The sequence below is a fragment of the Corythoichthys intestinalis genome, chromosome 16 (assembly GCF_030265065.1).
Source record: "Corythoichthys intestinalis isolate RoL2023-P3 chromosome 16, ASM3026506v1, whole genome shotgun sequence".
Classification (NCBI taxonomy): domain Eukaryota; kingdom Metazoa; phylum Chordata; class Actinopteri; order Syngnathiformes; family Syngnathidae; genus Corythoichthys; species Corythoichthys intestinalis.
Window position 1 is genome coordinate 14,440,710 of NC_080410.1, and position 27,026 is coordinate 14,467,735.

The window sequence follows — 27,026 nt, forward strand, 5'->3', positions numbered from 1 at the left end:
AAATATACTCAAAGTTGTAGTCAAATAGTTACCATACTGCAGTTTTGTTAGCTAAAAATAATTCTGAATGATTTAATAACAAAAGAAAAGTCAACACACCCAGCCAGGATCAACACATTAGTCAGTGGGAATAAAGTTTATTAAACCAACAACCACCATGATTATTTTTGTTTTTTCTTGTTGTCATGGTAAACATAACTAAAACATATGCATACTAATATTTTTTTTACAAAAGTAATGACTTCAAATTACGTATTCACATTTTAAATTTTGCACAATTTTCTTGCATTGACTATCTCTTAAGTTTGTGGAGTGAAGTGTATAAATTCCATACGAGTGCTGAATCTCCAACAAGGTATTTGCAAAAACATGCTGTAATTATGGAACTATTACAATAGTTTAAATAAGTTGTATAAAATGGCGACTGCAAGATGATTGCAGAATTCAGTGTCCTCATTTACACTTTGATTTCTTCCTCCTCTTCTGAGAACGTGTACGGTGTTTTGGAAACAGGAGGGCTCAACTTTGAGACAGGCCCCCCTCCGTAATGTCGAGACAGCACATCAGCTGCCCTCTGGAAGCGCTCCGACTCCATGGCAGGTTCCTGTTTGGGAGGAGACCTCGGAGGAGATTTGGAGGACGCAGCAACTGACCTCCTGTCCTCCTCTGTCCAGCTGCTGCTACAAGAATGCTCCTTACTGTTCACGTTCCTTCTCGATGACACGCTGCGCACGGAGGAGTTTGTCGAACTCGCGGCGGGGCTCACAAATGTCTCTGTTTGAGATCTGTCATCCTCCTCATCATCAGCATTGTTTTTCTCTTCCTCCTCAGCTGCGGTGACCTGGCTGGCCACCCGGAGGGAGCCGGGGTTGTCAAACAAGCCCAGAATCTCGCTCATCAGAGAGGGGCCGAGGTCCAGAGTGAAGGAGGTGAAGGAGTCTGAACGGGTCACGGTCTTTCGTTGAGACACTCTGAGTTCTCCGTCGAGAAATGGTCTGTCAAGGCGAGAAAAGCGCGGCAGAGTGGCGAATCCGGACTGGATACCTGCACGCACATGGCAAAACCACTTTTAGGTTTAAAAGTACATTTAGGGAAAATATATTCTTTCTTGTAAGTACAACACAATTCAAAACTATAACTTTAGGTCAGTCCTCTTGAAAGATTTATTATTGTATTTTATGAGGAACTATGATGACTAGGATTGGGAACGTCTTCGTACCTCACAATACGATACGCGATACAAAGCTCACGATAACGATCTGACGGTATAGCGATACAACGATTTTCGATACATTGGTCAGGAAATCATTTTAGGATATTCTACAAAAAACGAATAAACAGAAAAACAAGCTTCTGCTGTGAATTGGAATGAGTTTATCACTAGTAGCAGTAGCAGTATGCAGGGGTAAAAGTGGCTACAATTTCTTGCAGGAACTCCCCGAAGTGAAGGTCGCCACAGAGCCAGAAATTTAGTTAGTTTATTTTTATTTATTTTCTTTTTTTGCGGGGGGGGGGGGGGGCAAACCTGCTGAAACTACTGAAATGCAAAGAAAACTGTTTTGGCACAGTTATTTCTATAAAACATACAAAAACTGATTTTCATTCAAAATTGTATTTTTTAAATGATTTGCAAAATAAAAAAAAACAGCAATAACCCCAACCTCCATCTCCTAATTTTTATTTTCCCTCATTTCCTCACATACTAAATACCAAATCTGAATTTTAACTACTTAAGAACATAGAATGTATATTAAAATTGAAGTTAATGTAAACATTTACTTTTGCTTTCTTTTTTTTTTTTTTTTTTTTTGCAATAATAAAGATATAAGTAACATACATTCAGTAAAATACAAATGACTTATATAATGCAGAGTGAAATGGAATATATTTTGAAGATCGCGCAAACACTGACTTTTTTCAATCATAAGGAAATGAATAATTAGCCTAATATAAATGGACAAACACAAGTCCAAAGTGCACATTGACAGCTAAGATGTTCTGAACCTCCCCATAAGAGCAAATAAAACTAATTATGATAAATAAGCCTCCTCAACTCTTTCCTTACTCTTAAAGACTTGATCCATTTTCTGTTGCATTGCCCTTTTTTTGTCGCATCAATTCAAAAAACTTGTTGTTGTTGTTGTTGTTGCTTTTCCAGAAAACATGCACTAGCTAGCTAACTATCTCTGCTGATCACGTGTCAGGATGTCAGCCAATTGAACAGATAAATGAGTCCAGACGTTTTGCTTTGCTGCGTGCATTCGCGTATTGACGTGACTCATCATCATCAGACTCTGATAACTGCAGCAGTTAGGGAAACCTCCATGCCGTCCGTGGAATAAAAGAAATAATAAATATCGGCGGAAACGGATTACGCTACACAAGCACTTTATTATGCTTGTTGTCAACACTTGTGTATGTAAATCTGATGTTGGTAAATTGTTTTCTTCTTGTAGATGAAATGCATGTGTGGCAGCTCAGCATTTTTTTTTTTATATAACGTTTTGACAGTTGCCGTCATATTTTTGGAATCAAAGCACCGTGTACCGGAACAGCATTCCGGCCCTGAATATTATACCGGAACTGCGTTCCTGCCCTGAATCTTATACCGGAACTACGTTCCTGACCGTTCTGGCCCACTTTTACCCCTGCGTCTATGGCCGTCAGTGGCAGCCAATGCCAGGCAATGAGTAATTTTGGGCCATTTAAGGTCATTTACCTGTTGATTTTCAGTTACTTCCTGTTGATTTGGGGGCATTATATGAGTCACTTGCTGTTTATTTTGCGTTACAGAACAGGAAGTGACCTGGGAATCACCCAAATGAATAGGCAGTGACTCAAACTCAACAGGAAATGACATGTAAATACCCTAAAATGAAAAGCAAGTGACCTGTAAATGCCACGAAAATCAGACCGAATGACTGTGAATGCTTTGGTTTTGAATGAACGAACGTTCCCAGTCTCAATGGATTGGGCGTCGAGCACCGTCAATGGCAGCCTTTTTTTGTTGTTGTTGTTAATTGACACCTTTTTAAAACGATATTTTGATTCTTGACAGGAGCATATCGATAACCTTTTGGGATACAAATGATCACGATATATCACTATTTCGATATTTTGTCACACCCCTAATGATGACGTGCATGAATTGAGGGTTATATTGTACAGGTGGGTAGTTTTCATGCCTTGAGTTGAGTTTTGTTAACATTTTGCCCTAGTGTTTCTTGACCATGTGATTACCCATTGACTTCACCTGTTGTGGCCTGCTCCTTGTGCCTTGACCATTCTGCTGCCTCTTGTATCAACCACCTGTCTCGTTACCCCATGTCTGTATTTAAGTTCCCTATGTGCTGTCAGTTCTTGTTCAGTCATTGTATATCCAAGTGTCTACCCAGCGTCTAGTTCTCCGTCCAAGCCCTTATTTTGATACTTTTTTTTTAGTACCCTGGGTTTTGTTTGTTTGGCTGTTTTTGGACTTTTGTCTGAACTTTTTTTTGTTGTTGTTATTTTTCATTAAAGCATTTTGAGTTTCCAACCACCCTGCCTTGCGTTCTTGTGTTTTGTTTCCCTGCGTTTGGGTCTTCCATGCCCACCACCTGACATTAGTAGCGCGTTACATGTGCTCTGTTTCATTTATTTGAGTAACTTTTTGAGAAAAATGTACTTCTAAGAGAAATTTTACTAATCCATACTTTTTACTTCGAGTATATTTGTGAAGAAAAAAACGCTACTTTGGGCTGCACAAGAGTCATTACATTTTTCCTCTTTATTCTACATACCTGTATTAGATTTAGTTTATATTTTTGCCAGTGATGCCAAGAGCAGCTCTACCCATTTCACCAATGAGATGTCGCAACAATAATCACATGACTACATTATACCAATCAGACGCAAGCTTGCTGTTCGATGATCCTGCCAGCCTGTTCATTCTCGTGGCGTCTTTAAAGCACCATAAAAAATGAAGTATTTGATATAGAGCGCCGCCCTCAACATGACTCGAAAGTGCAGATTTTAACTTCTCCCAGTTTTTATTTGGCACCGATTGACCTCGGAAAACTGGAGATATGATCCTTTTAATTTCATAATAGTAACTATGTAGGGACTAATCACCATTCAAACTAGGAACTATTTTCCCCACTAGCGGGCACTCGTGCTCTTTAGACGACTAATGCTTCATTTCTGTCATTTTCTCTCTCTCGGAATTCAATAACTTTTTTGGGGGGTATTTCTTTGGCTTAATGTGGTTATATAATGGATTATTGTACAACATCACTATAACAGCAGTTAATATAGATAACTTTATGTTGAGAAAAGAACTACCATTATTTTTTTTTTTTTAAAAATGCAAGTAGTTGCTCACAATGTCATTGAGTATTCTTTTCACCAAGTACTTTTTTACTTGTACTTGAGTTCATTTTTTTGGATGACTACTTTTAATTGAGTAATATTATTTTGACGTAACGCTACTCTTGAGTAAAATTTTTGGCTACTCTACCCACCTCTGCATATATTTAAACTCATTTATAGAAGATGGATGATGTACTGTATATCTCACAACCCTGCAAAAATAAAGGTGAAAACAAATAGTAGAATAGACTTAATTTTAGGGGAATTTATCATCTACAGTAGTTTTTTTTTTGTCCTTTCAAACTGCACTGATACCACTTTCTGTATTGGCCAATGATGATACTGAACCAATACCACGATTTTTTGGGAAAAAAAAAAACACGTTACAAACTACTGCCTACTAAACTGAATGTAACTTAACATTGCTTTCACTACTTGGTCAGGCACTTGTTAACTCATTGCAATTGACGCCGCCAGGGGCGTCACTAGGTTTTAAGAACAGGGGGTGCTTAGCCCCCAGGAGTTACACAGGATGTAAGTGAACGTAGCGTACAAACACAAAACTTCACAAACAGCTAACAAAGACTGATAATTTTTCTCTCTATCGCAGTAATTGTTTGTTCCCAAATATTTTTAAATTACACATATTACATTTTGGGCACATATGTTGCAAAAATGTCTGTAATTTCAAACCCTGAAAAATACTGACAACTGAATTAACTGAAATTAAGTAATATCTGGGTCAGGCTAATTTGCCTTAGACACATGAACACCAACAGATATCCAAAAATTCATAACAAACATACTTACATACAGGCCAAAAGACTAACTAACTCGCAGCAGCTAAGTAGCAGTCTTGTTTTAGAGCTAGGATGTAACTTTTGACCGCAAAACAACAAACGTAAAAGACAAAAACAAAAGCCGAAAACACAAAAAGGTAGTACCGAGTGCTAGCTAGGTCACAGGGATAACGGGACTGGATTTTCAGAGATGTGGGCATTCTCTATATGCACAAGTGGAATGGATAGGATAGCGACGCACTGAAGGGGCTCTCTACCTTAGTAGTACCTTAGTAATCGGAAACTGACATATTTATGACATATCTAACTTAATCATGACAAGTTATATGACGATTTGATTTAAACAAACATTCTGGCAACTTCATAGTGAATATGTCAGCATTATTTTGGATTTTTATTTTTATTTTTAAATAAAACACCAAATTATTTAGGGGGAGTTAATATTTTAGGGGAGCTGAAGCCCCCCCCAAACATCCCTAACGATGCTACTGCACGCAACTATATAGACATCCGTTCCATTTAAAGTGGAGGGCTTGAATCCAATAAACGAACTTGCATCGGTGCAACACAACAAATAACTGTACTTAAGGTTTAAATTAAATTGTTTTAAACATAAAAGTAAAATAAAGTGGAAAAAAGAAAGTAAATATTTTGGGGGAAAAGAATACCTTATTCAATAAAATAGAACAGTACTTAATGGATAATGCCCGCACCCCAAATGCCCCAAAATTTAAGGCCGCTTGAATAGTTAATTATTTCATGTACCACAAGAGCGAGCCCACATACAGTACAATATTGCTGAATGACTATAAATGCTCGGTTTAATTAATTTACTGCCAGTGATGACAACAGACATCCAATCCATTTAAATTGAGAGGTCTGGCAGTTGAAATAGTTTGTTAATTTCAGCCAGTGGTCTGCAACAGTTCCCCATAGAGTACTTATACCTAAATACCACATTAGTAAACTGGATCAGATTCCTCTGAAGTGGGAGCTGAATCTTAGAAAGGACAGGGGATTTCCAGTGGGGTTTCTGCACATTTGCAATACGAGTATGAGGCAATTGGAAATCATATATTTGTTCTTCTGTAGCAACTTTGTGTGTTTGTGTTTATTTTACTAAGCAGGTGTTGTCAGGGTGATTTGAGATCAGAAGAAAAAGGACGCCTGTTTTTGGGTTGCCTGGAGGATTGTGGGAATGATGTTGAAAGGAGGCCAATATAGTGCGTGTGTGTACTGACATTTCTATCTTTTTGTATGCAGTTTTCATCGTGTTTGCTTTACAGGAGAGTGAATTGTGAATACCAAACTGATACATCATGCATTGCCAAAAACATACGGTTATTTATTTCCGATGGGCCGCATTCTTTTCCAATGTGAAAAATATGACACGATATCAAAAGAAAATGATGGCCAGAAAATGTGCAGGAAGTTATCCAAAATCAACAGGAAGTATTCTGTTAGTACCCTAAAATTATCAAGGAAGTGACCCGAAATTAATTCACTGTCCCGAGTGAAGACGATAGACATCCAATTCATTTTACTGGAAGGACTGGCTGTGAATGCTCATCTTTCAGTGCCACTGACAGCACTAGGTGTTCAATCCATTTTGTATACAGTTATTAACTTGTAATTGGGGGCTGGCAGGACAAATGGGGAGAGAGAAAAAAATATTTAAGACGTTTTGCACTTTATTTATGCCACTTTTAACATTTTTAACGCTTCAGTCAACATTTTTGGTAATTTAAATAAAACTTGACCCCAAAAAGACCTGGCATCTACATATATGGACTAGGGCTGTCTAAATTATCGCGTTAACGGGCGTTAATTAATTTTTTAAATTAATCACGTTAAAATATTTGACGCAATTAACGCAGATGTCCCGCTCAGACAGATTTAAATGACGGTACAGTGAAACGCTCATTTGTTAATTGTGTTTTATGGAGTTTTGCCGCCCTCTGCTGGCGCTTGGGTGCGACTGATTTTATAGGCTTCAGCATCCATGAGCATTGTGTAAGTAACTAGTGACATCAACAATGGCGGGCTACTAGTTTATTTTTTGATTGAAAATTTTATAAATTTTATTAAAACGAAAACATTAAGAGGGGTTTTAATATAAAATTTCTATAACTTGTACTAACATTTTTCTTTTAAGAACTACAAGTCTTTCTATCCATGGATCGCTTTAACAGGATGTTAATAATGTTAATGCCATCTTGTTGATTTAATGTTATAATAAACAAATACAGTCCTTATGTACCGTATGTTGAATGTATACATCCATCTTGTGTCTTATCTTTCCATTCCAACAATAATTTACAGAAAAATATGGCAGATTTTATAGATGGTTTAAATTGCGATTAATTGCGATTAATTACGATTAATTAATTTTTAAGCTGTAATTAACTCGATTAAAAGTTATAATTGTTTGACAGCCCTAATATGGACATATTTGGTCATGTAGGCCACTATATTAACATTTAGAATACACGTGTGGCCGACATGACCCAAAAATTGATGTTCACATATGTGGACGAACGATTCAAATTATAATATTATTGTTATTATATTTTTTTTAACGAATAAATATATTATAAATAAATTTTTTTTTTTTTACTCTAGTAAAAGTACAAGTATCTAAAATTTACTTTACAATTAAAAAGTAAATATTTTCTCCCGATGATAAAATGGTATGTATATATGTATACAGAGATGCGAGATCTATTCAAAAAAGGACCAGAAAATTAATTGACTGCTCAATTTCATTTAAAACTGCAGAATGAAAAAAAAAGGAATAAAATTGACTGCACTGTAAACAGAAGCTTAACAAGCTTAAAAACTCAAAAATTTACTTTAATGGCGGATTGCAGGCAACTATCAGGTAAATACTCCCACCTACTGTAAAAGAATGTGCAGCACACATCTGAAAGTGCGCTGCTCTCCCTGTTGGATTTTATTGGTCAATATCTTGTTCATCTTCCATAATCTTGCTTGTACTCATGTTGCTGCCTCTAAGCTCGATTACGGTATAATTGCGCGGGGCTTATCGATTGCGCCGATGCATGAAAACGAATATCAATTCACAATGAGAGATAAAACAAACAAAAGAAAAGTGTAATGCAGGCAACAATTTGAAAAGTAGTGGAATGAAAAGTACGGATACATATTGTAAAATGCAGTGAAATAAAAGTTAAAAGCACCACTTCATATTTGTACTCGAGTACAGATACAATGGGGCAAATAAGTATTTAGTCAACCACCAATTGTGCAAGTTCTCCTACTTGAAAAGATTAGAGAGGCCTGTAATTGTCAACATGGGTAAACCTCAACCATGAGAGACAGAATGTGCTTGATTTTTAAAGAATTTGTTTCCAAATTAGATTGGAAAATAAGTATTTGGTCACCTACAAACAAGCAAGATTTCTGGCTGTCAAAGAGGTCTAACTTCTTCTAATGAGGTCTAACGAGGCTCCACTCGTTACCGTAAATGTATTAGTGGCACCTGTTTTAACTCATTATCGTTATAAAAGACACCTCTCCACAACCTCAGTCAGTCACACTCCAAACTCCACTATGGCCAAGACCAAAAAGCCGTCGAAGGACACCAGAGACAAAATTGTAGACCTGCACCAGGCTGGGAAGACTGAATGTGCAATAGGTAAAACGCTTGGTGTAAAGACATTAACTGTGGGAGCAATTATGAAAGTGGAAGACATACAAGACCACTGATAATCTCCCTCGATCTGGGGCTCCATGCAAGATCTCACCCCGTTGCGTCAAAATGAGAACAAGAACGGTGAGCAAAAATCCCAGAACCACACGGGGGGACCTAGTGAATGACCTACAGAGAGCTGCGACCACAGTAACAAAGGCTACTATCAGTAACACAATGCGCCGCCAGGGACTCAAATCCTGCACTGCCAGACGTGTCCCCCGCTGAAGAAAGTACACGTCCAGGCCCGTCTGCGGTTCGCGAGAGAGCATTTGGATGATCCAGAAGAGGACTGGGAGAATGTGTTATGGCAGATGAAACCAAACGAGAACTATTTGGTAGAAACACAGGTTCTCGTGTTTGGAGGAGAAAGAATACTGAATTGCATCCGAAGAACACCATACCCACTGTGAAGCATGGGGGTGGAAGAATCATGCTTTGGGGCTGTTTTTCTGCAAAGGGACCAGGACGACTGATCTGTGTAAAGGAAAGAATGAATGGGACCATGTACCGAGAGATTTTGAGTAAAAATCTCCTTCCATCATCAAGGGCATTGAAGATGAGACGTGGCTGAGTCTTTCAGCATGACAATGATCCCAAACCCACAGCCAGGGCAACAAAGGAGTGGCTTCGTAAGAAGCATTTCAAGGTCCTGGAGTGGCCTAGCCAGTCTCCAGATCTCACCCCCATAGAAAATCTGTGGAGGGAGTTGAAAGTCCGTGTTGCCCAAAGACAGCCCCAAAAGATCACTGCTCTAGAGGAGATCTGCATGGAGGAATGGGCCAAAATACCAGCAACAGTGTGTGAAAAGCTTGTGAAGAGTTACAGAAAATGTTTGGCCTCTGTTATTGCCAAAAAAGGGTACATAATAAAGTATTGAGATGAACTTGCATTGAGCAAATACTTATTTTCAACTATGATTTGCAAATAAATTCTTTAAATATGAAACTATGTGATTTTCCTTTTTTTTCTCCACATTCTGTCACTCATGGTTGAGCTTTACCCATGTTGACAATTATAGGCCTTTCTAATATTTTCAAGTGGGAGAACTTGCACAATTAGTGGTTGACTAAATACTTATTTGCCCCACTGTACATAAAAAATGTACTTAAGTACAGTAACAACGCACTTTTACTTCGTTACATTCCACCACTGTTAATAAATATGGGTGTCCCAATCACATATTTGTTGGACTCGAGTCCGAGTCACCTTATTTTAAGGACCTGTTGATGATATGATGATGTGAACAAAATTTTACAGGTCAAATGTAAATAAAATGGTCAGTAAAAAAATTCTTCGCTAGAATCTCCCTCACTAGAAGTGGTTTAACCACACCATGAGCTCACCATATGTGCAGATGGCGCTATCTGTTGAGCTGATAGAATTTGGGAGCATCACTCTCTGCAGGCACCCATTGGAAGTGTCAATGTTGAGTTGAGGCAGAGAGACGGCATTCTTGATGATGGGTGAGATGTCCGGCGGTGGCGAGGAACAGTCCCGCGGTTCTCCTCGTGGCCCAGAATTCTTCCGAATGTGTCTGAAGGTGCGTGTGAGGAAGCCCGTCGACTTGGAGCTGTTTGCCGAGTCGGGGCTCCCAGGCTCTCTGACTCCTCCGTAGTTGCTCAGGAATGATGTGTCACCAAAGACATCTCCCCCACGGCCGACGTGCATCGTGTGTCGGAAGTCGCCCATCGGCGGGCTGATCATGTCCACAGAGAGCTCGCTCTTGAAGCGACGCCTTTCCTGGGAGCCAGACACTAGGCCCTTAATCCCTGGAAGTTTTCCAATACTCATGGCTGTAATTTTCTTTTTAATTTTGACGAAAAATCCCAAATTCAATTAGAAAAGCTTTACGTTTGAATTCCAGATTTGCTCCACTGTGGGGAAAAAAAGAGAGAAAAATAAATATTGACCTAATTGATACAAAGAACGTGTACTTAAATGTGGTGCTGTGCATCATGTCACTTTTGTTTTGCCCAAAATGTTTTTTTTTTTTTTTTTAAAAGGCAAATGACCGCTTTATTAGAAAAAATTAAATCTGATGTGCGCTTTCATTTTAGACACAACAGCTTTTATTTCAAACTAAATTCATTAAAGAATATTGTAACAACACTAAATTTTTAGAATGGTGTCAATCAAACATGACCGTATCATTGACTGATATATCATTTGCTCATTATTTTACAAATTCATATTCAGCATTAGCATAACCAAAAGTGTATATTTTATTTTATTAAGATAATATTTGCTCAGTTTCATTTGCTTATAGGTAACTTTCAGTTGAACAGACCTTGTAAGAGTTTTTTTTTTAGGGCCGTCAAAATTATCGCGTTAACGGGCAGTAATTAATTTTTTAAATTAATCACGTTAAAATATTTGACGCATTTAATGCACATGCTCTGCTCAAACAGATTAAAATGATAGCACAGTGTCATGTCCACTTGTTACTTGTGTTTTTTTTTTGGGGTGTTTTGTCGCCCTCTGCTGGCGCTTGGGTGCGACTGATTTTATGGGTTTCAGCACCATGAGCATTGTGTAATTATTGACATCAACAATGGCGAGCTACTAGTTTATTTTTTGATTGAAAATTTTACAGTTTTTAAAACGAAAACATTAAGAGGGGTTTTCATATAAAATTTCTATAACTTGTACTCACATTTATCTTTTAAGAACTACAAGTCTTTCTATCCATGGATCGCTTTTACAGAATGTTACTCATGTTAATGCCATCTTGTTGATTTATTGTCTTAATAAACAAATACAGTACTTATGTACAGTATGTTGAATGTATATATCCGTCTTGTGTCTTATCTTTCCATTCCAACAATAATTTACAGAAAAATATGGCATATTTTATTGATGGTTTGAATTGCGATTAATTACGATTAATTCATTTTTAAGCTGCGATTAACTCGATTAAAAGTTTTAATCATTTGACAGCCCTAATTTTCATTATCTACCAGAATTTTTACATTTACATATATTTTTTTTATCGACAAGACAGTATAATTTAAACTTTGTTGCAATGATCAACAATGTAATTGCTACGAGTATTTTTTATTATTATTATTTTTTTATTTACAGGTTGAAGGCCTGTCAAGTTGCCACTCAAGTAGAAGTTGTTCTTCTTGTGGACACTAACTTTGAAGTCCTACGCCACTGTTTTTCTTAAACATATTGTCTTGAAACTAGGTAGCTGTATAGCATAGGCCAGTATCTATTGACTTAATTTTTGTATCAGGGCTGATTAATTAATTGCAGATTTATTGGCGCCTGCGTAACCTGTAGTTATAAATTAGCCAGTAGAGGGCATGCGTGCACAGCCTTCAGCCTGTATTGTGCTGTACCACACTGGTCCTTGTTTTAATAAACAGCTAAATTTAAGCTTTAAATAACTTATTCGGAGTGTCCCTTTCATGCATCTTGTCAGATGAACTGCTTGTATATATGACCATGTTCTTGTGTGTATCATGATACGATGTGTGAATAAACTGAAACTGAAACTAAAAATTATATTTAATAATAGGCTCTAGCTCACACATTACCAGAGTCAGCAATTTAAAAAAATGGATGCACAGACTTTGAAAAAGAATAGCTATACTTGCGTAAGAGCTCCGGCTAAAAGAACTCCACTTAGAAGATAAGAAACAGTTTGCATTTGCGAAATCTAATGCTTAATGGAATAAAACAAGCAATTCAACCACAAATTCCCTTTCCTCAACCCATCGAAACCCAATAAGGTTAAGGTCCTTACTGTCGTGCACATTAAAAAAAAAAAAAAAAAAAAAAAAAGGCAGGGAAAAAAGCTACTCTACCCACCATCTTTGCAGTAATGATCTCAACATGGCTTTACGAAAGAATGAGTAAAGGACCTGTGCTGATTTATTCCCTACTCCATCTATATTTAACAGAACCCACATTGATCTGTTAATCCGACTCCTGCCCCATTTCCAGTGTTCTACAATTTGATTTAGAAAAAAAGTCATTTTAAAAGTGCGACACTGTCACCCGAGGTCATGTTGCTTACTGGCAGTGGGTCCTTTGTGTTCAAAAGATCTTCACTTCCCGAGAGAATCTTGTGTGAGTCATTTAACATCCAGCAGGGTGGATCCAGCCTCATGCATCATCTGCTATTGAAGAGGTTTATCCATGTGCGGTACCATCCTGTCACCGAATGGCTTTGTCGGTTCTTTCCTGGAACTCCTCAAGCAAAGAACGTCAGACTACAGAAGAAGAAAAAAGTTGGCGGGGGTGAGTCAACTGTGGAAAAAACATATGAGAAAAGAAACAATCGTCTAACTGTTCAGTCTGAGACTCCTTGGCAGAAAGATAAGGCTTCTTTGGGATCGTCCGTGTGTCAGATTAGCTCTTAATCCCTTCTGTCTACCACCCCCCAACTGTGACTCCCTCACTTGTGCTCTCTACCGTCTTCAATCCACTTAATTCTCTGATGGTTTCCAGGTAAAGGGGCTCCTCTGTTTTCATTCAACCAACAAAGCACAAACAAAAACAAGTGGGAATTACAAACTAATAGGAAACAAACACATATGTCAAGCATATGGCTAAAATCAATGATGGGAATGTTTTCTCCCATCCAAATGTCCAAGGATGCAACATGTGTCAAGTAACTTTTTGTACTTTCCTGCCCTCGTGATGAGAAATGTGTACAAGAGAGTGACGGTTAAAATGCTCTTAAAGCAATAGTAACTTTTTGTAAAAATGACTTCCATATGAAACATGGTTGCTCAAAGAATGTAAATATGCAAATCAGGAATTTCTTAGAACTATGAAAAAATAATGATTAAACATAGAAAATGACACACAGTTAGAAACTGACATTTTGGGAGGAATTTTACATTAAATACTTCCAAACTTTTTTATGATGGATGTAATTTGCGGCTTGTCAGTCAGGATGTCAGAACGCCAGAGAAGCTTGTGAGTTCATCAGTTTTAGGGCATGAGGCAAATTAGAATAGGGCCATTTACACGGTGACGCTCCAAGAATACGACACATTTCATGTTTGCATTTACATGTTTCCTTATTGGTTCCGTCTCCATTCGAACGATGTCGCAGCTCCTCGTGAAAACGATGTAGTATTCATGCCAGGTCCTAGGGGGCAGTGCAGTTTTACAAGGTGACAGCAAATGGTGCACTTCCTTGACAACAACCTCCTCAGCTGGAAAGACAACATACCCACCCACTCAAAGCAATTGCATCCACGCATTTTTTTCCTTTTACTCCAAAAGGCACAAAAACAATAACAATAACAATAACAATTTTTAATATAAAATATTATAAAAACAGTCAATTAAAGCTGACATTCCACCATTCATAGACTTCACTATCAGTTGCCAGGAAACGGGGCGTGGGGCCTCTCCGTAGAGAGCCTATTTTCAAAAACTTTATATTCAAATATTTTCAAAACCAAAGCAGCTAGCGACCTGAAACCAAAACAGGCACCTCCCTTAGGCATATATGAGTCTCCAGGAGCAGCGGCATAAAAAAATTCAAAGTCGTTTCCTAATAAAATCCCAATTAATAATTTTTTATATAAGTATAACAATACTTAAAATGGCTATAAAATTGTCAGATTTTACGCTAGATGCACAAAAATCACCAAATGCAGAGATAATCACCTATATTTTCAGGATCAATAGCAATATTTAACATATCATATAAGTTTTTGCCCGAAAGAGTGACTTAATTTTATTCAGTGCAATTTTGAATTAAGTTTTCAACAGCTAATAAATCGCTCAATTTTCACATCAGAAACGTAATACTTGAGGAAATCATGCAGAATCACCTTAATTTTACTCATGCAAATTTTGCATTTTTTTTTCTATATACAATCAAAACTTATTTAGGTTGAATTGCGATGTCACTATTGCCTCAGCACGTCTTGCCGGCTATCTGGCCCTCGTCGTTTTTAGATTTAAATGTTACATACAATCAAACACGTAATGGCCCATTTTTTTTTTTTTGGTCAGGATGCAGAAATGTCAAAATTACTAGTTTTTTGCCAAAAAATGGGGGCAGTTGGCCGAAAATTACCTGATTATTTGAATGTAATGGTAAGCTATTGTGTATGGATACAAAATCCAACTAGGTTGCCATCACAAAACAAAGAGCTTTTTAAGTTGCAATTTCTTGTAAATAAATTTGTACATCCCGGAATTTCTATAGATATGAACGTAAAACAGTCTGGCAAAAAAACAGGCAGTTATCGTTCATTTTACGTAAATATTCCAAGCTATAGTTACGCCAATTTTTTCCATTCATTTAATATTTTTTCACAATGTTTCAAAGTGCATGCATGGTGCTATTTTATATAATAATTACCTTGAATCCTCGACCAAATCTCTCTCTTCCTGTTTACCCCCTAAATCCGGCGTTAGTACGCAACGCGTGTTTGAATTTACTGCAGGGAAAGCTGCTATGACGCTCTGCCTAGTGCGGCCACCTGCGGGAAGCTGCGGCGCAATGTCTGTAGGAGCTGTCTCGTCAACTGATAGAGAAATATATGCACCATGTTTGCTGTTTTGAATGTTTAGTAGCAGCGACTGCACATTACCAAAGTGACGTGTGCGAGTGCTGACGTCATCGGAGCGAGAGCGATCCATTCATATGGTTGCGGCGCAAAAACAAAAAAAGACGAAGAATATTGTACCTTTCAGCAGGATATAAGCACATAAATGCGGCAGTTTTCTTTTCTCTAGCTTTGGCTGCAGCATAACAATGTTATTAAAAAGAATTCACACATTACCTGTATTTTTAGTTTTAAACATATTGTATGGCTCTCACGGAATTACATTTAAAAATATGTGGCGTTCATGGCTCTTTCAGCCAAAAAGGTTCCCGACCCCTTGTCTAAATGCTATTATGATCACCCTTATGGTTTATGTGTGTGTGTGTGTGCGTGTGTGTGTGCGTGTGTAATTCCTATCTGCGTACACAAAAGTTGTAAACCCTAATCATGTGACCGCTCCAGGTCAGTGTATTGGATTAATGCCACATGGAGGTGAAGTCAGTCGAGTTGAAGTCACTTGCCAGTTCAAGCTGCGATTTAACACCTTAAGAAAGGTGCCACTCTTACTGGGCGCTTGTTAAATCGTCAACTAATCCTTCATTTTTCAATTGCTCCAAATATCAAAAAGAGAAATTACATTGATTGGAAAGAAATTGCGGGCACAGTATGTGTCAGAACAGGCTATAAGGATGTAGGCATTTATACAAATGAAAGGTTAAATGGATTCTAGCTGTTGCCTGCATGGCTACTTCTGATCCATGTGGGATTAGAGGCAGTGTGGCATGTGGTGGTTGGTTGCAGATAAACATAGACAGCAGAGACAAACACTAAAGTCTGGATAAAATAATGAATAAATAACGAGAAGACCTTTGCTCTGAATTTAACAGTACTTAGAAGATGCTTAAATCTTTCAGTGCCATTGACTATGATAGACGTCCAATCATGTGCCTCTTTTCCTCCTTCTTCTGTAGATAAAAATGAGTTTGTCACTAGTAGATATCCAGTCCCAAAAAAAAGTAAAGAATAGTCTATCAACAATCATCAATTTTACTTATCTAAAGGACAAAAATGTTGAATACTATGCATGACTCATTGCAATAGACGATGACGCCGTCAGTATTCTACAAGACCTATATTTTTGTTCTCAAAAGATACTCCACCTTCAAATGCTTTATTTCATATGTCTGTTGTCAAATGATTATATAATATTGTTTTCCGGGACAGTGATTTAGAAAATCAGCCTCATTAGAAAACAAAAAAATCTCACTCAACGTGTAATCATTCCTAATTCATGATTACAGACTTCCATCAACAATCTTGATTCGCATAATCTGCATGATTGATTGCACAAACGAGGCACGCCGGATGTCATCAAACAAGGCCATCATGTAAAATATCAAGAAATTCCAAAAAGAAACATACACTAAAACTATTGGAACAGTCATAAGTGAATTATGAGAGAAGAAATCATATTATGAAATGGTTATTAGCTGCATGTAAATGTAGCCAATGTTTTATTCCATTGTCATTCCCTTTTGCAGAATGCATATGGCGAAAAACACACGCAAGGCTGAAAAAGCAGTTTGTGCTGTTGCACCCCTCTTTAAAATAAACTGCTGTATTTTAAGCCAAAAGTACTGTTATGTTTGATAGAACAATATGTCTATATGCTGCCATAGCAGTTTCATGGCGCATTATGCTTCCGGACTATTTTTGATTTTACCCTGGAGACCCCTGTTTACAGAATCTGAGCAACCGTTTTTTTATCAACCCAGCCATAAAAAGAAGGTAAATAATTATATTTATTATTTGAAATGTCTATTATTTTTAGCTTAAAATCATTAATTAATGTCTAATAAAAAACGACTTAAAAAAAAAATTATTCACTCGCATATTTTAAACTTTTAAACAAATGACGTCACAATGAAAAAAATTGTGTCTGTAAATACGTCACAGATATCTACCTCATAACTCTAGTTTAATTGTGTTTGTTTTTTGTTCCTGTCGCATTTTCCCCGATATTTTAGATGATAAATAATCAATCCAAATGAAGAAATATTGAAAAAAAAAAGTTTAAAAGGGTAAATATTTGAGAAAGAAAATCTTGACTACTCGTTCTTGGCTGTGACTTCCACGTCACAACCCTTGTTATATTACCGTGTTTCACCTATAAAATCCCTACAAAGTCTGGCTGTGGCCATTCACAGCTGTGTCTTGACACTCTGTGATACACCGATGGAAACAAGGTAAGTACGCGATAATATCTAATCAAAATCAGTGTGCCTTTAATGATGCTCGCTTATCCTCGCACCTCGAATTGCCAGAAAGCCACAAAAAGACGTACATTGCAGTTGAACACTAGCGTGAGAATTATGGACACAGCAGGCTAACTGACTAACGTGCTATCCATTACCTTTTTGACGCTTGTTGCCGTTTGGATTGCTTATTATGGGATGATATCGATGTATTAGATACATTAGATGCTTAAATTATAAAGCCTAGTTCCTAGGTTTCAAGGATAAATACAATAAATAGTGTTATGTACTCACATTTAAATGTTCCCTTTATGCATGTGGAGCCTTTTATTCTCAGTGTCTCGCATTCACATTCTTTAATCATAATTGAAAAAATATTTTAAAAGCCCACTGCAAAAATTCAAATATTATGCTTTTGGTATTTAACCCCTAAAATTCCTCTGGAAATGTTTTTTCTTTGCATAGATTAAAATCAAGAATTAAATTAATCAAATTAAATTAATTAAAATCAATATTTATTATGTGCCAGGATGGGTGTCAAAAACCTTTTTTTAAATGAGAAACTTAAAGAAAATGTCAAAGGTCTCAAAAATGTCTATTTTTCACTCACCTGACTTTACCTACTTCCCCCAGAAATGGAGATTTTAAGCTTTCCAATGATGCACACATGCATATAGGACAGTTTTGAAATTTGGCCAAATTGGAGGTCTCAGAGCGGTCACCTGAGTGTTTTCCGCCATATTTACTGCTCGAATGGTTGTACCTTTGTGCTGCAAAGATGTGAACTTAGAGCAAAAGTTTAGCTTGAGTAAATACACTTGTGCTATGTCCTTCCAGTGGACAAAAGGGCCTCTGGTCCTATTATAGTGCAGAACCAGCTAAATGTGGTTGAGGTCAAAACACCCTGATCATTATGCATGGATTAAAATATAGCAAGCACTGACTTTACAAGGATCAACGTGGCAAAACATTTCCTGGCCATTTGGGCAGACGCGATTGATATTGCATGCTGGGTAAAGTGTTCTCTCCTTTCCAAACTACCAAGAATGGCTAGAACAAAACATTCCACTATGCTGCAGTGGCCTTTTATGGGCCAGATCTAAATCCTATTGAACATCCATGGAAGAAGCTTGTCACGTTCTGCTGCTGGTCAGATTTTCTGTTGTTACAGAGTGGGAGTGTTCCTATCATCGCAACTGCAGCTAACCCAGGTAACACACCAGGGATGTCTACGGCGCATCAGGGAGGCCGGCGCATCAACGCACCACTGACGCTCGCTCCCAATTTCTATAGGATGTGTTTTACGAGCAGAGCGTCTGTGGAGCGTCTCGATCGGTTGACGCGAGGATTGCAAGATCGTGCGAGTGTAGCGGGTATTTAAAGATAATAATACAATAACCATTTGCCTTTCAGACCCCGCGTATTGGTCAGCTTTCTTTCTGAAAGACAGAAGAATAAAGAAGTCCTGTGCTGAAGAGAAAAGTATCCTAATGACAAAGATTTTAACATGTATTTTACAAATGAAATGCCTCAATGAATCATTTTTTTTTCTTATGAACAGTTTTCAAAAGCTTTATTGATGGATTTTCTAAAGTTGAAGCGCCACGTAGAAATTGTGCTGAAGCCTCGGCCATGTTGTCGCGCCGTAGATGTGCCTGGTGTATTCCCGGTGTAATTCCTGCTCATCAACAATTGTATAAAGATATACAGTGCCTTGCAAAAGTATTCGGCCCCCTTGAATCTTGCAACCTTTCGCCACATTTCAGGCTTCAAACGTAAAGATATGAAATTTAATTTTTTGTCAAGAATCAACAACAAGTGGGACACAATCGTGAAGTGGAACAAAATTTATTGGATAATTTAAACTTTTTTAACAAATAAAAAACTGAAAAGTGGGGCGTGGAATATTATTCAGCCCCCTTGCGTTAATACTTTGTAGCGCCACCTTTTGCTCCAATTACAGCTGCAAGTCGCTAGGGGTATGTTTCTATCAGTTTTGCACATCAAGAGACTGACATTCTTGCCCATTCTTCCTTGCAAAACAGCTCGAGCTCAGTGAGGTTGGATGGAGAGTGTTTGTGAACAGCAGTCTTCAGCTCTTTCCACAGATTCTCGATTGGATTCAGGTCTGGACTTTGACTTGGCCATTCTAACACCTGGATACGTTTATTTTTGAACCATTCCATTGTAGATTTGGCTTTATGTTTTGGATCATTGTCCTGTTGGAAGATAAATCTCTGTCCCAGTCTCAGGTCTTGTGCAGATACCAACAGGTTTTCTTCCAGAATGTTCCTGTATTTGGCTGCATCCATCTTCCCGTCAATTTTAACCATCTTCCCTGTCCCTGCTGAAGAAAAGCAGGCCCAAACCATGATGCTGCCACCACCATGTTTGACAGTGGGGATGGTGTGTTCAGGGTAATGAGCTCTGTTGCTTTTACGCCAAACATATCGTTTTGCATTGTGGCCACAAAGTTCAATTTTGGTTTCATCTGACCAGACCACCTTCTTCCACATGTTTGGTGTGTCTCCCAGGTGGCTTGTGGCAAACTTTAAACGAGACTTTTTATGGATATCTTTGAGAAATGGTTTTCTTCTTGCCACTCTTCCATAAAGGCCAGATTTGTGCAGTGTACGACTGATTGTTGTCCTATGGACAGACTCTCCCACCTCAGCTGTAGATCTCTGCAATTCATCCAGAGTGATCATGGGCCTCTTGGCTGCATCTCTGATCAGTTTTCTCCTTGTTTGAGAAGAAAGTTTGGAAGGACGGCCGGGTCTTGGTAGATTTGCAGTGGTCTGATGCTCCTTCCATTTCAATATGATGGCTTGCACAGTGCTCCTTGAGATGTTTAAAGCTTGGGAAATCTTTTTGTATCCAAATCCGGCTTTAAACTTCTCCACAACAGTATCTTGGACCTGCCTGGTGTGTTCCTTGGTTTTCATAATGCTCTCTGCACTATAAACAGAACCCTGAGACTATCACAGAGCAGGTGCATTTATACGGAGACTTGATTACACACAGGTGGATTCTATTTAAACATCATCGGTCATTTAGGACAACATTGGATCATTCAGAGATCCTCACTGAACTTCTGGAGTGAGTTTGCTGCACTGAAAGTAAAGGGGCCGAATAATATTGCACGCCCCACTTTTCAGTTTTTTATTAGTTAAAAAAGTTTAAATTATCCAATAAATGTTGTTCCACTTCACGATTGTGTCCCACTTGTTGTTGATTCTTGACAAAAAAATTAAATTTCATATCTTTATGTTTGAAGCCTGAAATGTGGCGAAAGGTTGCAAGATTCAAGGGGGCCGAATACTTTTGCAAGGCACTGTATATATATATAAAGGCGATCCAAGAGAAGGGTGCCGAGATATTACCTTACTGGTCGCCATTCGACACCCTGAACTTTCGAGTCTTTTTATTTCATAATTTCGCTCCTGCCTTGGGTTTGGATCGTCTGCCACTTTCGTTTTGTATTCCTCTACCCTATGCAGGTATTTGAGTGTATTTTTAGTTGTTTATTGGCTTCTGCCTACCACCTCGGTTTACCCTCGTGTTTACTGCATCGATCCCCGTCGACCTTCTGTCGTGGATCAGTTGTGTTATTTCCCCTTTTTTCCTCGATCGCGTGTTTTTGTTTTGTATTTAATAAACTCTTGAACGCATCCCTGGGTTGTTTATTGTCTATTTTGAGGTCCAACTTTGTTTACGCGTTTGCGGACCCTGACAAAGCTAAAACATAATGAGACAATTGGAGCAGCTTGTTAATATCGACTGTGCCAGAAGATCAGATGCGTGTAACAGACTCAAACGTTCACCAGGCAATCATATATTATCATTTTCGCATTATAAGGCGCACCTGACTATAAGCTACCACCCACCAAATTTGGCACGAAAACTGCATTTGTTCATAGATAAGCCGCACTGGACTATAAGCTACAGCTGTCCTCACTGTATTATGGGATATTTACACTAAAAGATATTAACCGGCAGTAACACTATTTGACGGCGGCATCATATGACTGTCATAAGACCAAATGAGCCACCATGAAGCTTTGAACTAATTGGCTTCAAAGGTTTATTGCTTCAAGAAGCATCATTTGGCCATCACTGTTCGCTTGGGGGAGACAGTCAACCTCTGCTGCCACCTGCTGTCAAAAATGCCTCGTAGCATGCATTGCAGCGCTACAAATGTAAATATCAATTAAAAGTCATGTTCTATAGTAATTATTTCTTCAGTTACTGTTGCGGTTATTTCATTTATTGCTAGTTATGGTATTTGGTAACACTTTATTTGACAGTGGTGTCATAAGGCTGTCATTAGACAATCATAATTATGACTTGACACAGTCATGTGCATTAATGAATGCTTATAACAGACGTCATCTAGTGTTGTCTGTCAAATTATCTCACTTTTGAATGGATGTGCAGTAAAAGATCCAAGCTGGACATAAATGGAGTCAGTGACATAATTTGCCAGATGATACCTAATGACATATGCATTCAGTAATGCCCATGATAGTGTCATGCCATAATTATGACGGTCTTATGACAGTCTTATAACGCCGCTGTCAAATGAAGTGTTACCTGTTAACCCAAATAAATCAACAAAAAAGCCGCACTGGACTATAAGCCGCATGATTTAAAATGAAGGAAAGAAGTAGCGGCTTATAGTCCGAAAATTACGGTACATATGTTTTGGTCATGTCCCAAATTAAATGTTTTTTGGCAAAGTGGCAAACTGTTTTTGACATTTTAGAAAAACTGCTCCGCACCAAACTGAATCCCGACCCGCTAATTGCAACTTTTGGAACATCTCCCTCACCCGCTTTGTCTAAACCATCAAGGAAAGTCATTCGTTTCACAACCCTTCTTGCTAGGAGGCTTATTCTTCTTAAGTGGACTCACTCATTCCCACCTACGCACAATAAATGGCTTCAAGAAATTCTGAACAACGCAGTTATCAAGTTATCCCAAAATGCCTCTGTGACCTTTGACATAATGACTCCAAAATTCAACAACATCCTCCAATACATATTACAAACAGATTGATGAGTTACCATAATTTATTCTTGACTTATCTTGAATATTAACATTCAGACAACCAGAAAGACATACAGAACACAATACATAAGCTCCACCTTAGGGTGGCTGGAATGAAATAACCAAGCTAAAACAAAGCATTCAAATAAAATAATTTAAATTTTGGCTAACTGATCTAAAAAAAATAATTTGAATTTGTAATCTTGACAAATGAAAGTAAAAAAAAAAAAAAAAAAAAAAAAAAAAAGATAAAACCATGATGAACTAGAGGAGCTCCCTGAACAGTCAAATTCAAGGACCAATTCCTTTTTTGACCTCTGTGACCTTTTACCTTTGGCCTTAATACCCCAAAATTGAATCACCTCTTCCATACAAATACATCGTGCAAGTTTGAATAATCCCTTTATACAGTGGGGCAAATAAGTATTTAGTCAACCACCAATTGTGCAAGTTCTCCGACTTGAAAAGATTAGAGAGGCCTGTAATTGTAAACATGGGTAAACCTCAACCATGAGAGACAGAATGTGGAGAAAAAAAAAAAACAGAAAATCACATTGATTGATTTTTAAAGAATTTATTTCCAAATTTGAGTGGAAAATAAGTATTTGGTCATCTACAAACAAGCAAGATTTCTGGCTGTCAAAAAGGTCTACCTTCTTCTAACGAGGTCTAACGAGGCTCCACTCATTACCTGTACTAATGGCACCAGTTTTAACTCATTATCGGTATAAAAGACACCTGTCCACAACTCAGTCAGTCACACTCCAAACTCCACTATGGCCAAGACCAAAGAGCTGTCGAAGGACACCAGAGACAAAATTGTAGACCTGCACCAGGCTGGGAAGACTGAATCTGCAATCGGTAAAACGCTTGGTTTAAAGAAATCAACTGTGGGAGCAATTTTTAGAAAATGGAAGACATACAAAGCCACTGATAATCTCCCTCGATCTGGGGCTCCATGCAAGATCTCATGGCGTCAAAATGAGCAAAAATCCCAGAACCACACGGGGGGACCTAGTGAATGACCTACAGAGAGCTGGGACCACAGTAACAAAGGCTACTATCAGTAACACAAGGCACCGCCAGGGACTCAAATCCTGCACTGCCAGACGTGTCGCCCTGCTGAAGAAAGTACACGTCCAGGACCGTCTGCGGTTCGCTAGAGAGCATTTGGATGATCCAGAAGAGGACTGGGAGAATGTGGTATGGACAGATTAAACCAAAACAGAACTTTTTGGTGGAAACACAGGTTCTCGTGTTTGGAGGAAAAAGAATACTGAATTGCATCCGAAGAACACAGTACCCACTGTGAAGCATGGGGGTGGAAACATCATGCTTTGGGGCTGATTTTCTGCAAAGGGACCAGGATGACTGATCTATGTAAAGGAAAGAATGAATGGGGCCATGTATCGAGAGATTTTGAGTGAAAATCTCCTTCAATCAGCAAGGGCATTGAAGATGAGACGTGGCTGGGTCTTTCAGCATGACAATGATCCCAAACACACAGCCAGGGCAAGAAAGGAGTGGCTTCGTAAGAAGCACTTCAAGGTCCTGGAGGGGCCTAGCCAGATCTCAACGCCATAGAAAATCTGTGGAGGGAGTTGAAAGTCCGTGTTGGCCAACGACAGCCCCAAAACATCACTGCTCTAGAGGAGATCTGCATGGAGGAATGGGCCAAAATACCAGCAACAGTGTGTGAAAAGCTTCTGAAGAGTTACAGAAAACGTCTGGCCTCCGTTATTGCCAACAAAGGGTATATAACAAAGTACTGAGATGAGCTTTTGGTATTGACCAAATACTTGTTTTCCACCATGATTTGCAAATAAATTCTTTAAAAATCAAACAATGTGATTTTCTGTTTTTTCCCCCCACATTTTTACCCTCGATGACAATTACAGGCCTCTCAAATATTTTCAAGTGGGAGAACTTGCACAATAAGTGGTTGACTAAATACTTATTTGCCCCACTGTATATGAACACAAACAAACAGACAGGCATACGAATCTGAATGTATAACCTCTGGCTTTTTCACCTCCTGGTGGAGGTAAAAATCCCAAACTATGATGATGACAAATTTCATGAAAACAAAACTTGACATGTGTTAATGACAATATGTCAACTTGATTAATAATAAGAGATTTTAAAGAAAAAAAAAAGGCAACTAAATGCATAAGAGCAGGCGACCAGAGGTACACCAATAAATCTGTATGGTCTGTTTAATCTTTGCCATCGCTCAGTCATTGGAGAGGTTTCTTTTTATATCACCGAACCTTTATCAGTAGAACTGAGGAGTGAAACAAGGCTGAGTCACAAGTCACGGTGAACTGCAAACACGTATAGCATTTGAATAATAGTGGCAGAACTAAGGGCATAAAAGGAAATCCTTCTGCAAACGTCCGCTAAGCAAACATAAACAGCGAGGTGCACTTCATGAAACCTCAAAGTGGTTGTGTATAGGAATGTGGCTGTCAACTAACCGGTGTTTGAAATGTCTGTGTAATTGATGTTCATGCACTTAACCATTCTTCAGTGTTGTAATTAACACATTTTAATTTAATTTGGAAATATCAATCTGCAACATAAGTATTTTTGTAATTCCCTGCATTATGTGCGCAGTTCTTTGACTCATTTTAACTAACCCAAGTTCTAAGCTGCGGATCTTCTACACAGACGACTACTATTGACCTTGTCTTTTTAGCACTTGAATGCCAAAATGCCAAAAACAGACGCAAAGACATAACTTTGAATGAAAACATTTTTTAAAAAATTATTATTATCATTACCCAACATTTCATTGCCATCTTTAGTTATTTGTAAATGATGCTGAAACATTTTGCATATGTTGCTTTATGATATGCTGCATAAGCTTACCTTGAAATATATGCTTAAAATCCTTCACAAAGTGTGCACTTTCTGCTTTTGTCCTAGTGCTCCTCTTCTGTTTTCTATATCCCCATATGGACATGAAGTTTGCATCAGTGCTGAGCAATTGCACACTGGCTATGCTGGTGGCAAGTGGAAAGAGAGAGATGGAGAGAAAAAGTGGGAGGAGTCAGACGTTAGGGGTGGGATCAAAGTTATAGTGAACAATATCTCATGCGTTTTTTTCCCCGTGCTGTTTCGCAATACAATATTTGCAATGTGCAGGTTTTAAACAGTATTCACAAAACCAAATACTGGTTATTTTTAGCTGTTAGTTACAGTGCTGGCCAAAAGTATTGGCACCCCTGCAATTCTGTCAGATAATGCTCAATTTCTCCCAGAAAAGGATTGCAAATACAAATGCTTTGGTAGTAATATCTTCATTTATTTTGCTTGCTATGAAAAAACACAAAAGAGAATGAAAACCAAATTAAATCATTATCATTTTACACAAAACTCGCAAAATCGGCCGGACAAAAGTATTGGCACCCACAGCCTAATACTTGGTAGCACAACCTTTAGACAAAATAACTGCAAACAACCGCTTCCGGTATCCATCAATGAGTTTCTTACAATGCTCTGCTGGAATTTTAGACCATTCTTCTTTGGCCAACTACTCCAGGTCTCTGAGATTTGAGGGGTGCCTTCTCCAAACTGCCATTTTCAGATCTCTCCCCAGGTGTTCTATAGGATTCAGGTCTGGGCTCATTGCTGGCTACTTTAGAAGTCACCAGTGCTTTCTCTCAAACCATTTTCTATTGCGTTTTGAAGTGTGTTTTGGGTCATTGTCCTGCTGGATGACCCATGACCTCTGAGGGAGACCTATTTCTCACACTGGGCCCTACATTATGTTGCAAAATTTGTTGGTAGTCTTAATGGTGGTAGTTCATAATGCCATGCACACGGTCAAGCAGTCCAGTGCCAGAGGCAGCAAAGCAACCCCAAAACATCAGGGAACCTCCGCCATGTTTGAATGTGGAGATCGTGTTCTTTTCTTTGAAGGCCTCGTTTTTTTTTTTTTCTGTAAACTCTATGTTGATGCATTTTCCCAAAAATCTCTACTTTTGTCTCATCTGACCAGAGAACTTTCTTCCAAAACGTTTTTGGCTTTCTCAGGTGAGTTTTGGCAAACTCCAGCCTGGCTTTTATATGTCTCTGGGTTGGAAGTGGGGTCTTCCTCTGTTTCCTACCATAGTGTACCTTTTAATTCAGACGCCGACGAATAGTACGGGTCGACACTTTTGTACCCTCGGACTGCAGGACAGCTTGAACTTGTTTGGATGTTTGTCGAGGTTCTTTATCCACCATCCGCACAATCTTTCGTGCTCTGTAGATGGTAGATAGTAAATTTTTTTTCGAATGGCGTTTCTTTAGCGTGCCGCATAGCCCAATCCGTTCGATTATCAAAATGACC

The 27,026-nt window shown here is 38.4% G+C and overlaps 1 protein-coding gene across 2 annotated transcripts; it reads right to left on the reverse strand.

Moving 5' to 3' along the window:
* cdc42ep1b (CDC42 effector protein (Rho GTPase binding) 1b) lies at positions 1–25,681 on the reverse strand. 2 transcript variants are annotated; one of them, XM_057861096.1, is made up of 4 exons: positions 25,562–25,681; positions 12,887–13,082; positions 10,206–10,736; positions 1–1,044 (listed from the first exon to the last, which is right to left on the reverse strand). In XM_057861096.1, the coding sequence occupies exons 3-4, from the start codon at positions 10,651–10,653 to the stop codon at positions 458–460; spliced, it is 1,035 nt and encodes a 344-aa protein (XP_057717079.1). In that variant the 5' UTR covers positions 10,654–10,736; positions 12,887–13,082; positions 25,562–25,681; the 3' UTR covers positions 1–457. The 2 variants fall into 2 exon arrangements, with proteins under 2 accessions (XP_057717079.1, XP_057717078.1); XM_057861095.1 differs by lacking the exon at positions 25,562–25,681 and having other exon boundaries at positions 12,887–13,224.
* Between the last annotated feature and the right edge of the window lie 1,345 nt (positions 25,682–27,026).